Source organism: Takifugu flavidus, chromosome 2 (genome assembly GCF_003711565.1).
Source record: "Takifugu flavidus isolate HTHZ2018 chromosome 2, ASM371156v2, whole genome shotgun sequence".
Classification (NCBI taxonomy): domain Eukaryota; kingdom Metazoa; phylum Chordata; class Actinopteri; order Tetraodontiformes; family Tetraodontidae; genus Takifugu; species Takifugu flavidus.
The window spans coordinates 16242706-16256401 of NC_079521.1; the positions used below are offsets into that span (position 1 = coordinate 16242706).

The window sequence follows — 13696 nt, forward strand, 5'->3', positions numbered from 1 at the left end:
TACTGTAGAAAACTGGAATAGTGATATTTTAACGAGGAAAACATAGCAGCATAGCGCCTCCAGTCCTGCCCGGTAGGTGGCGGTAGTGTTCCATTGTGCGTGGTTGCTGGAACAACCACAGAAGAAGATTTTTTGAGGCGGTAGCGTTAGCTTAAAGCTGGCACTTAGATATTCGGAGCTTTTTTTTAAAAAAGAAAACGGATGCCATGAATTAATTTGCGGCTGTCAAACATCATTCTGTTTCACATCGTGGTGGGTAAAATATGTTTACCTTATTGTGTTGCATCATATTTTAATTCCATCGTTTAATAACGCATAAAACCAGCTGCCGATTGTAAGCTAACTCTCCATGGATATTTGGATAGCTTGTTTAGCTAAGTAAACAGACTTCTAATGTTGGTTTCAGAAAAGCTAAAGATTTATTTTGGTACAAATTCATCAACTGGTGGTGTGTCTGAATTGGTTCATCTTGTTTGGCTTTCACTTTTACTGCTGTAAGCGTTTTTATGTTACAGATATAAATTTAATCAGACTACACTCTTTTAGTAATGACATTGTAAACACTCTTAATAACTACACTTACACATCTGGACATGGCGTGTAAACACGAGAAGATGTTTAATTTGGGTGGTTTAGGCATCATTCGCGCCCAACATTCACTGATCCAAAGTCTTAACTTCACAGTCTGGAAGAAGCAGGAGGCGGCCGACATGTACGCTGCTGGGAAATACAGCTCCCGGGGCCCTGCGCTCATCCCGCGGATGAAAACCAAGCACCGAATATACTACATCACCCTTTTCTCTGTGGTGCTGCTGGGACTTATTGCCACAGGGATGTTTCAGTTCTGGCCGCACTCCATTGAGTCTGCAGCCGACTGGACTCTTGACAAGCGCAGCGTTCACGACGCCCCCCTGGTCCGCCTGCCGGTCTCCAGTCCCATACCGGAGAGGGGGGACCTCAGCTGTCGCATGCACACCTGTTTTGATGTGTACAAGTGTGGCTACAATCCGAAAAACAGAATCAAGGTAACAGCTGCATAACCATTACCTGATCTGGGAGCATCAAGCTTGAAACGTTGGGTCATTTTGCAGTGCTGTTGACTGTCTTGTTGCATTTGCAGGTCTACATTTATCCTCTGCAGAAGTTTGTTGATGAACTGGGGGTTCCCATTAGTAGTACCGGACTGTCTCGTGAATACAATGACCTGCTCGGTGCCATTTCTGACAGTGACTTTTACACGGACGATGTCACCAGGGCTTGTCTTTTTGTGCCATCTATTGATGTGCTGAATCAGAACTCTCTGAGGATCAGAGAAACGGCCCAGGCTCTGGCAATGCTACCCAGGTAAACCTTTACCCAGTTATGGATTGATTGTATTTATTTTTGTGTGTGTGTTTTTGACACTGATGATGTCCCATTGCAGCTGTATGTTCATGTACAGTATATTGCACAGTAGGTAACATGATTATATGCTACATTTCAAATAATACACCAGCCAATATTTTTGTCTGGAAATACTGTGACAGCAAAACAACCACATAGCTGTAAAATTCATAGGTAAACAAAGGGATATTTCATTCACTATATATTCACAAAATTACATTTCATGTTTTGTTAGATGGGACAGAGGGATGAACCACCTACTTTTTAATATGTTACCTGGAGGTCCTCCAGACTACAACACTGCTTTGGATGTACCCAGAGACAGGTATGTTTGTGAGAACTTGAGTTGCTTCAAGATTAACGTATGCATCTATCTGTAAGTGTTAATGCAAGAAAAGAGGGGAACCTGCCTGGTAGATGATTGAAATCTTCACACATAAGTTCCCAAAGTACCGGTAGGTATGATTCAAGCACAGATGTGTTCATTGATCAAGTATTGAACCCAAACTTCACCATCTGATGCATTCCGAGGAGCCCTCAGGAGAAACGATGAATTCATGTGTGTGGTTTTTGAGGTCATTTCTTTTAAAAGCTACTGTGTGACAAAAGATTTTGCCAATGTTTCAGGGCCCTGCTTGCTGGGGGTGGATTCTCCACCTGGACCTACAGACAAGGCTACGATGTCTCCATCCCGGTGTACAGTCCCCTCTCCGCAGATGTTGAGCTGCCTGAGAGGCAGCCTGGGTGCGTTCATTACCTTTTAATACTCATAATCTGAGTAACACATCAGCAGTTATGTGTGACGTATAAACTTGATTCTTAAATTAAATGATTTTGGGTCATGTGCAGTTTATAGTCTCTGTCAAGCTAATGTAATGACAACACGTCTTCCATCTTGTATCCTCAGGCCACGCCGCTACTTCATTCTCTCCTCTCAAACCGCCATTCATCGAGAATACCGCGCTGAACTGGAGCGCTTAAAAGAAGAGAACGGAGAAGCGCTGCTCCTCTTGGACAAGTGCAGCAACCTCTCCCAGGGGGCTGCCTCTGCACGGAAGCGCTGCTACAAGGGTCAGGTTTACGACTACCCCCAGGTTCTGCAGGTGTGATGCAAAGCATTGTAAAATGCTTCCCAAATTTGAATGGTGGTATAAGTACATGTTTTGTTAACAGTCTTCTTTAATGTGTCGCCACAGGATTCCTCGTTCTGTGTTGTTTTGCGGGGGGCCCGTCTTGGCCAGGCTGCCCTCAGCGATGTGCTGCAGGCAGGATGTGTTCCTGTGATCCTCGCCGACTCCTACATTCTCCCATTTTCTGAAGTCCTTGACTGGAAAAGGTCCACCTGAGTGACACTTGGAAAGCACATGAGGTTTGTTTTCCGCTATGTACACTGAAATAATTGGATTGTTCCTCTGCACAGGGCATCTGTGTTCATTCCAGAGGAGAAATTGTCAGAGATGTACGGCATCCTGAAGAGTATACCTCACAGGCAGGTTGAAGAGATGCAGAGACAGGTAATGAGTGAAAGTAATAGGCCTTTTATTGGTCCGAATACTTTAGTTGCACACGTCACCAGGGTGGTGCGGTTTATTTCAGGACACCAAAGTGTAATTTAGAATGTAAAATATGTATTGGCTGGTGTTTCTAATAACCAACAGTGTACAGTTTTTCTACCTTCACCCTTTTTAATACCTTAGTGTCATTGGCAGTCATATATACAGTAGGTTGTTGTTTTGATAAAAATCCCATCTTCTACTGTCAAACTGTAATAATGGCAGAGCATATAAACTGACATGTACGGCCTTGTGAAAACACGCGCCCCTCACAGCTGAGTCGCGTTTTACCAGCTGAACTCTGAACCCTTGGAAAGCCAAATCTGTTTCTGTTGAGAGCGGACTCGGGTTTGGTAAGTTTCAATTTCCCTAGGTGCTCCATCTAGATTTGTAAAAGCTTTAAGATAACCCAGCTATGTTGATTTTAGCTTGAGTCAAAAGCACGGAAGATAGCTCGCTCACTCTGTTTTATCTAACCCGAGCCACAATAAACAAAAGTAAAAGTAGTTGGGAGAGAAGTGCACGGGTACAGCTGCTCCTTATTCCCTTGCATCAACACAGCCTGGAGTTGGATTACGTACAACCTGGAGAACCGCTTGCTTGTGAGGCTGTGTTGTTGGGTTAGTTTTCCTCTGCTGTTAAGCTCAAAGTTTCCTTGGTAGCCTGGGTTTTATTTACTGGATTCTGCTCCGACGGCACTCGGTGGTAAGTGCATTGTGTACATGTTGATCTTTGCCTTATTTTTCTCCTCAGAAGTAATTTAGTGAAATACGATCCCTGTTTTTTTTTCACAGGCCGAAACGAGCGTCACACAATGTGCATCAGTATGGGTAAAATATAGCGGAGAATGTTTAAGAATCGTGATGAAAGTTTGCCAAAAGCTTCATTTTTTTGGGCTAGAAGGGCAAATTTAGATAATTTCTAATCCAAGTTTATGTTTTTGGCAAATTTAGTATGCTCTTGAAAGAGAAAGAAATTACCGTAAGTCATAACACATTACTGGTAAACAGGAGACACGTAACATAAATGTGCAGAACATGTCAATATTTACTGATGTTAAAGTTAAGAAGAGCTTGTGGCGTGTATATAGTAAGAGTTAATATTTGTGAGGAGTTGTTATAGCCTGGATGTTTATTAGCTCAGGCTTGTTTCATATAACAGTCCAACAGTGTGTTGAGAGACAGCATATAGGCCCTTTCTTCCCCTCAAGAAAGTTTTTATGAGATATGTCATTTCTTGTCAATTCAAAATAAATCCTCTTTTTTTTTTGTTTGGAATCCCTGGAAAAGAAAGAACAATGTCCTGGTTTGACCAGCAGGGGGCTCCTCACGCCACTTTTTCACGTGCTTCTGTGCAGCAGACTTAGGAAATGTTAATAGATCTCAAAGGAATTATCATGAAATAAATATAATTGATGTAATGAAAGGTCTGTCGGGACAGATTATTCTACTTATTATAGTGAGACAAACTGCACAAGCAAGAACCAGCTGTTGCTGGTCCTCGAATGTAGTGTTATTTATTTGTGGGCTGGACATTTGTTTTAATGTTGCAAAAAATATAACTGTATATAATATTATGCTGTCATATTTTTGCATTTAGTCAACATAATCTAGAAGTCAGGTCACATTTTAATGGCTGCTGATCTTTGACTCCAGTAGTCGGTAGACTTGCTCCAGTTAGCAGAACTAATTTTCTAATTTGACATGACATTTACACCATCCAGGTCATGTATTAAAAGGCCTCAAATTAAACAGCTGCAGGATCTTATGAGTGAAACAACTGAGCCTGTGTTTGTGTACCGACTTCCATGAGACTTTTTGGGTCATAACCTCCAAATATAACACACAGGGGACACTTAAGATCTTTTATTAAATTAGCACGAACAAGTACGCTCTATTATTGGCTGGACATATCACCATGTATTTGCTAAAAACATCGTCTTGTTTTCAGGTGGAATCTGATACCAACACATTTATACAGTCCAGGTTTTTCACTATTTCCCACATTTGTTAGGCTCTGGCCTTGTGCTGAAACCAAACTAATGACATCTACCACCATCAATCGACATTCAATATCCTTGAATGAAACGTGAATATATGGTTTAAGCATCTTTTTAAATGTAGTGGAGTATTCAGACACTTTTCTATGCCATTCCTTTTTATTCGGCTTCCTGGGTTGGAGTCCACCTGTAGTGAATTCAATTGAGTGGACATACACCAGTTTATTAAAGGGCTTCTCATATTAGAATCTATAATGGAGTGAAAACCAAGCCATGAGGTCAAAAGATCTTATACTGAGAACCCGATCAAAGCAAGGTTACAGATGTTTGAACATTTTTGATGTGGCATTACATTGATGTGTGATCTGAGGTCATGACAGGGAGACTGGTCAGAGCCGAGAGGGAGGCCAAATGAAAACCTGGTCCAGAGCATTACAGACCTTACAACAGGTCAGACACCCTAAACTCACAACCTAGACTACTCTGTGACCATCTTTGAGGTGATCCAGACAGCATGCTGGCTCAAAACCCAATGAAATGCTGTCACTTCTGTTCTAAAGGTTGAAACATCTGTCAAGCACTTGGCAACATAGTGTCCTGATCACCGCTTTGGCCTTTATTTTAACAGCCGGTTTTAGTGACACACCAAAGATTAGATGTTGTTTGTATTTGAACAAGTGTGATGAAAATTTCAGCAGTTTGTTTTGTCAGATATTTTGCTGCCTGTCTCTGTGTCTCTCTGTTGTTGTGTTTTTGTTAGCTTGTTAGCAGAAGCTAGTTAGCTTGTGGATTCGGTCCATCGCTTTGCTTGTGTTGTCACACTGAACCAAGCACGGCAAAGAATAATAACCAACAGAAGAGTAACACTTCATTGTTACCACATCAGACTTCCTCCCTTTCACTGCAGTATCGTCCCTGCTCATAAAAATTCCTGCAGGCGCTGAGAGAGGTTGGAGGGTGGTGGGACGGGCCCTCTGGGCAGCAAAGTTTGCTTTCTGCCTCCTCCCCATCAGAAAAGCAGCTTTCATCACCAGCTGATTTATGAGCCTTTGGGATTCCCCCTGAAGTTTAGAAAGTCTTTTTGGCTTCTCCTCTAGAAAAATAAGTGCTTTTGTTGCTCTTGTTCTTTTCCAAAGCATCATCCCATAAGACGTGGGTAACCCAGGCGACGGGCATATGGCCATGTGCCACTAAGGGCTGTGTTTGCTTTAGATCGGCAGTGTTTTTGCCAAAAAAAAACTGGGGCATTGTAACAGGGTAGGATAGTGGGACTGAAAAATAAAAGTACCTCATTACCTAGGAACAGTGGGTCACTTAGAATGTGTTGGGGTGCAGTTGTGTTAGTGAAACGGGGCCTCCGGGGTGGAGGCTGTGCTGTTGAAAGCTTCATTAACACTTACAAGCTTCTCGTGCTTCTGAACTGTCATTATATTCACTTATGTCCCTCTATAATGTCTTTAATGGGAAGAGAGCAGCAGTAGCCGGTGGTCTGAGGCATTCCTCTGAGTATTGGCATGTCGCTATCGCAGAGAAATGATGTTTGTGTTTCTTGAATCTGCATTTCATCCTCAGGCACGCTGGTTTTGGGAGGCCTACTTTAGCTCCATGAAGGCCATCGGACTGACAACGCTCCAGATCATCAACGACCGGATCTATCCATATGCTGCACGCACCTACGAACAGTGGAACAATCCGCCTGTGGTGGTAGGTACCCACATCCACTTTTTCTTTATCCTTCTCATATATTGTAAGTATATATTTTGCCTCATAATCCATGCCATGTGTGTTCTGAGGCACTAAGAATGGAGCTAATCTCTTGCTTTGTTTCACTCTTCTCCACATATTGGAAGGTTTTTATTGTTTATTCAGACTTAAGACTGGTGAAGATTGAAATAACTGCTTTTCTCTTATGTGGTGCTTTCCTCTCTGCATAAATATCCATTAATATCACCAAAATTGTCAGGAAACACATACACTTAACTATTATTCCCACAGTCGTTGGTTCATGAGAAATTTCAGCCTTTTACCCTGTAAAAATGGCTTCAGAAGTGCATTTGAAGAATCGAGTGGTTCCTTCACCTTAAAGCCTTGAAGAACATGCCCGTCTCTCCCTGCAGCATGTTCTTGAGAGGCTGGTACAGGTCACACACCTGTTTGTGTCAGTATATCTGCACTCAGAGGCCTCCTTTTTGGTGACAAGTAAGTTCCTCCATGTTTAAGTCCTTGCATTTATGGAGAGTTTGCTAACGTATGGCCTATGTGTTTAGCATCCCCGTGGTTGGGGCTCCAGAGTAGGTATTTAAGCCAAAACATCAGGATGAATGGAAATAAGAGGAAGTGATGTAATCAGCTGCACAGTCAGTCAGAATTAATACTTAAAGCAGCTGCTTACTCTTGGCTACGTTTGCCTGATACTTTCAAACGTGTAGCTTGCTAATCAGCAAGTACTCCCGTCTCGTTCTGTCCAAATGTTGTCAGACTCTCCAAACTATTTCTTGTGTCAGATTGCAGACCTTTGGCTGTACCCACCTGAGATGGGAGAGGTGTTTTCTTGACGCTTAAGTGAATGGATGTGAGAAAAACTTGCACAATGCACTAAATAAATCAGGCAGACATCATCCCCCACCCCACCTCCACCCTCGCCTGCTCTAGTCCTGAGGCTGGTAATTGAAAACACATTTTCCAGGACTGCTGGTGCCGTATGGGGGGGGCGGGGGGGTTCTGAGGAACAGACAAGCTGCTTTTTGTTTTGGAGCCGTAGGTATTTGGCATAAGCGTAGGATTTTTCTATTCCACAATTAATTGCATCATGTTTATTTTTCTTTTACATTTAAGACAGAAACGTTCGATTTACATTGAATATGATGATGTTGCACAGATTATTATTGTTGTTGTTGTCGTCGTGCTGGTTACATTAGCAGGATGATTGTGGTCGGTTTGGAAATTGGCTGCTGTGACTGTGAACGTCTTCCTTCTATAAAGGCCGGAGGAGTCGGGCTGTGAGTGTGTGTATTCTCCTAAAGACTCAAAGGGAGCTCCTCCAGATCTGTGGTCTTATACAGCTACATACATACAGCATGAGAATATCCACAGCTGATATTTTGGCAATAATGTGAGCGGTTTGAGTGGGAGCCGGGACATGGGCGCAGCAGCCTCTGCATTCTTGTCGGTGCTCGTACACAATCGTGTCCTTTTCTGTCCCCTGGGACGCGTTTGCCAAAGAGAATTAAGTCGTGTTTACTTTCATGTTCTGTTAACGTTGAACACTCTTCCATTGGGAGCATTTATCAAGATGAACACGACTGTTTGGGGCATTTTCAATACTCAGCTGTGTTTATCTCATTTTCAAATTCAATAAAGATAAACTACTCAAGAGTCTTTTAGAGTAAACACAAAGTATTCAACTCTTCAGGTCTGCTCTCTTCATATGGAGGCGTGGCTTTTCTCTTCATCTGTCAAATGATTTAACAGCCATCAACCTTTTTTTTTTTCTTTCTTTACAGCGTTTTGGTTGCATATATGCGTTAGTTTCATTATTTCCCCCTTTGCGTGTTTGACACTCTGAGAATGGCCACAAGGAAGTTTCCACTTGCCAATAAAGCAACACTTTACAGTTGGAGGGCTGACTGATGTTGTCTCGGACGCCGTGGCGGCGTCTCTGTTGACACATTTGTGTTGATGCTATAGGAGGAGCCACACGATCACTGTGTGGCCAACTGGGATCAGAGGAGAAACTTTGTTCATATACTTCAAGAAGCCCACAGAATAACCGCGTTAAACATGTTGTCTTTGTGCAACCACGGCGGCACATTTTAAGCATTCTTGGAGGCCCAGATTTGGTTTTTTTTTAAAGCAGATAACAATGTTTATAAAATATATATGCTGCTTCTTTAACTGAACTATATGTGTAACTTTTTAAAAAATAGCATTGAGAGCAAAACCATAAATTTCCCATGTGGCTTCTTGAGTTAACTATGTTACTTGATCTAAGTTGTAAGTGTGGCTCACTGGTTTTATTGGCATTTTTAAAAGGGAGCAGCGACAGAAACGGTCCGCATTGATTATAGTCATCCAGTCTTTGCTGCCCGTCAGTAAAATCAGCTGTTTTTAGCTATTTCCCCTTAAACCCCAAAGCAGGCCGTGCCAAACAGTAGCCAACCTGTCGACTACTGCTCGGACTATCAGGCCTATTTGACGTTCTAAAGGGGAACATTCACTTCTGTTCTCTGTCCCGCTCAGAAACTTGTCTTTTTGGGAGCCTTGCTGTTTAATAAAACGATTAAATGTAATCATTAAATGGCTGCCAATAACCTATCCACTACAGGACCCTTGCAATGATGGGTTGATACTGCTCAGGTCCGTTTACAGGAGCAGAATGTGAAAAGTGATTTTCCTCTTTCCTGTCGGTTGCAGAAGTGGTCCAGCGTGAACAGCCCTTTGTTCCTGCCACTCATCCCACCACGAGCTCCAGGGTTCACGGCCGTGGTGCTGACCTACGATCGGGTGGAGAGTCTTTTCCGGGTCATCACAGAAATCTCAAAGGTTCCCAGCTTGGCAAAGCTCCTGGTGGTGTGGAACAATCAGAATAAGAGTCCTCCTGAGGGTGAGTACAACCCATTCTCAGCCCAAAGGAAGGCTCTACTTTACCGGTTTTGCATAACCAGTAGGGTCACAGAGTCGTATCCGTTGATGTGTAGGTGTAGAGTAAGGTATAGTGTCTCACACACACACACACACACACACACACACACCCTGTACCAAGCTAAAAGAAAAAAGCTTGTTCTTCCTCCTCAGTTCCCCACTGGGCTCCATAACACTCTAGTCTGTACTGGGCATGAACAAAGTCACCTATTGTACATTCTTTGTCACACACATGGTTTCACACCTTTTTTGTACAGAAAACTGACACATAACTGAGTTCTTTTTATTTAGTTGCCTCTACTTTTGCATCTGTGGTGCACAAATGTGGACTCGGCGCTTCCGCCGGTCGAACATCCTGCTAATTTCATTAGCAGGGTGCAAGTCGCTGATGTTTAATGTGATAAAGTTTTGAAAAGACCTTTTGAAGTGCTCCTTGTCAAGACGACTTACCTTTCAGTGAGAGGTGTCGGCGGCGCCTGGCTGGAGCTTTGTGGCCCATTAGAATTAACGAGGGGCCACTGCTGGGTCAACACTCACAGGAGCTCAGTCCAGTATCGCCCCAGTGTTCAGACCCCTGTTTTCTTTCTTCCTGTATTAATGCTGCCCAAGGAAGAAGTCTCTCTTTTAAAAATCTAACGTTATTTGGTTTGGAGCGTTAAAAACTGATTTTGTCCCTAAATAAACTTTTCAGAAGATCTTGCACACTGGAGGCAAATTCTAAGCTAAAGGTAGAGCCAAAATCTTGGCCAACAAAGGATTTTTACTTCAGTTTATTAATTTATTTCGATTTGGGTGAGATGTGTTTTCCAACGCTGGTTTCTTTCCATGCTTCCAGCAGCAGTAAAATGATGAATATGGGTTTATAACATGGCAGCTTTCCTGACAATAGCTTCTGACAGGAGACCTCAGATGTGGTTAGTGGGATATGTAACCCTTCGTATGGACTGCCAGACCCCAGTTACCCCATTAATGAGGGGATACACACTGTGTGATCTTTCTGTGCCACAATCCGTGCCATGGACGCAGCCCAAGAAACTGTGAAACGCACCCCTGAGAGCGGCTGCGAGGTCTGGTTAGATTCACACATACTTGAGGTTTGCACAGCAACGCGAGGCAGCGAGCGAACCGGGATCCAGAAAACACTGTTTTCCTCTGCAGCGACAGACTTCAAACCTCCGTCCGTCTAAAATGATCGACCATAGTCCTGCACCACCGCTACAGCTTGCTGAAAACGTGATGTATATTTTTGATTTTCTTTGATAACTAGCCGCTGTTGCTTCTTTGGCAGAGTCCGTTTGGCCGAAGATCGGCGTTCCTCTCAAAGTCGTGCGGACTAAAGAGAACAAGCTGAGTAACCGCTTCTTCCCGTACGATGAGATCGAAACAGAGGCCGTCCTGGCCATCGACGATGACATCATCATGCTGACCTCCGACGAGCTGCAGTTTGGCTACGAGGTGAGAAAAGTAGTCTTTACTGTTTGACTGCTGGCAGGTGCTGCAGGGAACCATTTCCAGTTAATCCCAGTGTTTAAAGTCGTTGAGGGAGATTACAGTGGCGGAGGATTCGACCGGCCGCTCGTCGTTTTTGATGTGTGAGGAGCGACGACGGCTCCAGAGCTGATGTTTTCCATGCCTACAATCCTGACGGGTCCACTCACCCGAGTCCATTTAGAAGCCATTTAATAAAATGATGCTCAGATTAAGGATAATTACATGGAATTGCAGGCAGGATTGAGGAGCCGGTCAGGTGACAGTTTAGAAAAGATCCCTCTCCGCTTGGATCACACCGGTTTGGGAGAAAGTTGTGTCGCGTTTTAAATCCCATCATAACTGTTATTTCTGTTGTTGTTTTATCTTTTAGTGTTTGGTTCCTGACTCTGTTCTGTCCTACCGCAGGTGTGGAGAGAGTTCCCAGACAGGCTGGTGGGTTACCCGGGCCGGCTGCACCTCTGGGACCACGAAATGGGGAAGTGGAAATATGAGTCCGAGTGGACCAATGAGGTCTCCATGGTTCTAACTGGAGCAGCCTTTTACCACAAGGTGGCTAAAGTTCCAGGAAATCTGACTTCGTGGTCACGTTGAGAAAGATTTTAGCTTCTGTTTCAGTTTATACAATTATTATAACACAGGTTAACACGTCAGTGTTTGACACCCGGTAATCCCCCGTTTCTGTTCTAGTACTTCAATTATCTGTACACGTACAAGATGCCCGGAGACATTAAGAACTGGGTGGACGCTCACATGAACTGCGAGGACATCGCCATGAACTTCCTGGTCGCAAACATCACAGGCAAAGCCCCCATAAAGGTACATTAAGAGATGTGGCTGCTCTGGGGGGGGGTAAACTCTGGACGAGGGGGCCAGATCTTCTGGGTTTGATCAGATCTCACCCTCCGACTTCATCTCCCCTCCCTCCTTGTCATGTGAGGGAGCGGGGGGGCCTGAACTGAAGGCCAGCCTTAACCTCCCTTATCTGGGTGTCACTCACTGGCACTCCCTCCCTGCGTATGTTTTCCTAAACTCTGGGGCTCATGCACACCCTGCCATCACATCACAATCCGCACACTTCCTCCTGCCTGCACCCTCGCCCCCCCACACAGGTTCCTTCAGTGAACACTCACCCTCTCCAGCCCTCCGTCTCCGTCTCTCTCGCTCTCCCGCACACACACCTACATCCACACGCTTCCGAGCGCTGCTGTCGGGGGTGTTGTAGATGTGATGGAGGTTGGACAGAGGAAAACCGCACGTCCGACTCCCCAGAGGAGAAGTCGGACACGCTGCACGCTGGGAACAGCTCTCGTTGGACGTCACTTTATCAGACGGCGTGTTAGAGCCCGTCTGAGGCTTAACTGTGTGTGATGCGTCCTGTTGGTTCTGTTTCTTTTAGGTGACCCCCAGGAAGAAGTTCAAGTGCCCCGAGTGTACTGCCATCGATGGCCTGTCCCTGGATCAGACACACATGGTGGAAAGGTGTCACACACTCGCCTTACTGTGTTAAATTCTTTGATTTATATATCATCAGATGCGGATAAATGGGAGATGCGTCCATCTAATAGAGAGGCTCAAGATCTTTAAGGGGGTTTTTCTCTTTCCTTCCCAGATCTGAGTGCATCAACAAGTTTGCATCGGTGTTTGGCACGATGCCCCTGAAGGTGGTGGAGCACCGCGCAGACCCGGTGCTCTACAAAGACGATTTCCCAGAGAAGCTGAAGAGCTTCCCCAACATCGGCAGCCTCTGACCCGCCGGGACCAGACGCTTCCACGCCGTCTCATCAGCTGCAACATTTCCACAGTGGTCGTTTGCATTTTCAGCAGATTTTCGGTGAATTTAGCATCCAGGTTAGTGAACGGGACTTCCACGGAATCATTTTCTGACATGCTGTTATGAGATCTGTTGCCACACGGCTCAGCGTATACAGTGTATATATTTCCATGTTGCAGCTGTGCTGTGCGAATATCCTAATTTATGACTAGTTTCAAATATCCGACACCGAACGTTTGGCTCTTCTGTACCAACGCAAGAAGCAACACGCGTGTGTGTTCTGCAGGATATGCTCAATGAGCTGATGGCAAGTCTTTATCTAGTATTTAATGAACAGCACGGTGGCTAATACGGTCTGATTTACTCAGGTTGCTACCGTAGCGACTGATTTTAGGCATCAGTGTAGAGCCGCTGGAATGTTGGAGTATTAAAAGTGGCTGAGCCGGATGAGCCAGTGCCATTCTTGTATCATTTACACGTTTAAACAGAGGAGTTACTTCTTGCATTTGAATTCTGTATATTGTTCGTTTTGAACTCTGCCTTTCAGGCTCCTGATGTATATAAACTGTCGATACGATGCAACTTTATTGTTATTATTTTTATTAGCTGTGGGTTCATCACGAGGTCTCCCAGCTCCCGTCTTTAGGCAGCACGCTTTTTATCATCATTGTAGTCATGTTTTTATTTAACTTTTATTTCTGTGAGGTCAATGAAATTGTTTTAGATTTTTTTTTTTGGACTGAATCCTTGACAAACGTGTGTATATATGACTTTGTAACAGCCAACACGAGTAAAGGACCGCACTTAAAAAAAACACAAAGCAATTTTAATGTTTTTTTGTTTGTTTTGTTCACCTTC

At 44.1% G+C, this 13696-nt stretch overlaps 1 protein-coding gene across 1 annotated transcript; it reads left to right on the forward strand.

Annotated features, from left to right (window-relative positions):
- Positions 1-122: 122 nt before the first annotated feature.
- On the forward strand, positions 123-13662 carry ext2 (exostosin glycosyltransferase 2). The gene is made up of 15 exons (XM_057024886.1): positions 123-252; positions 685-1025; positions 1121-1344; positions 1619-1708; positions 2011-2127; positions 2291-2486; positions 2580-2719; positions 2804-2897; positions 6508-6639; positions 9349-9538; positions 10865-11031; positions 11473-11616; positions 11755-11883; positions 12464-12546; positions 12677-13662. Exons 2-15 carry the CDS (start codon positions 711-713, stop codon positions 12813-12815), a joined length of 2160 nt encoding a protein of 719 aa, XP_056880866.1. The 5' UTR covers positions 123-252; positions 685-710; the 3' UTR covers positions 12816-13662.
- The last annotated feature ends 34 nt before the right edge of the window (positions 13663-13696 follow it).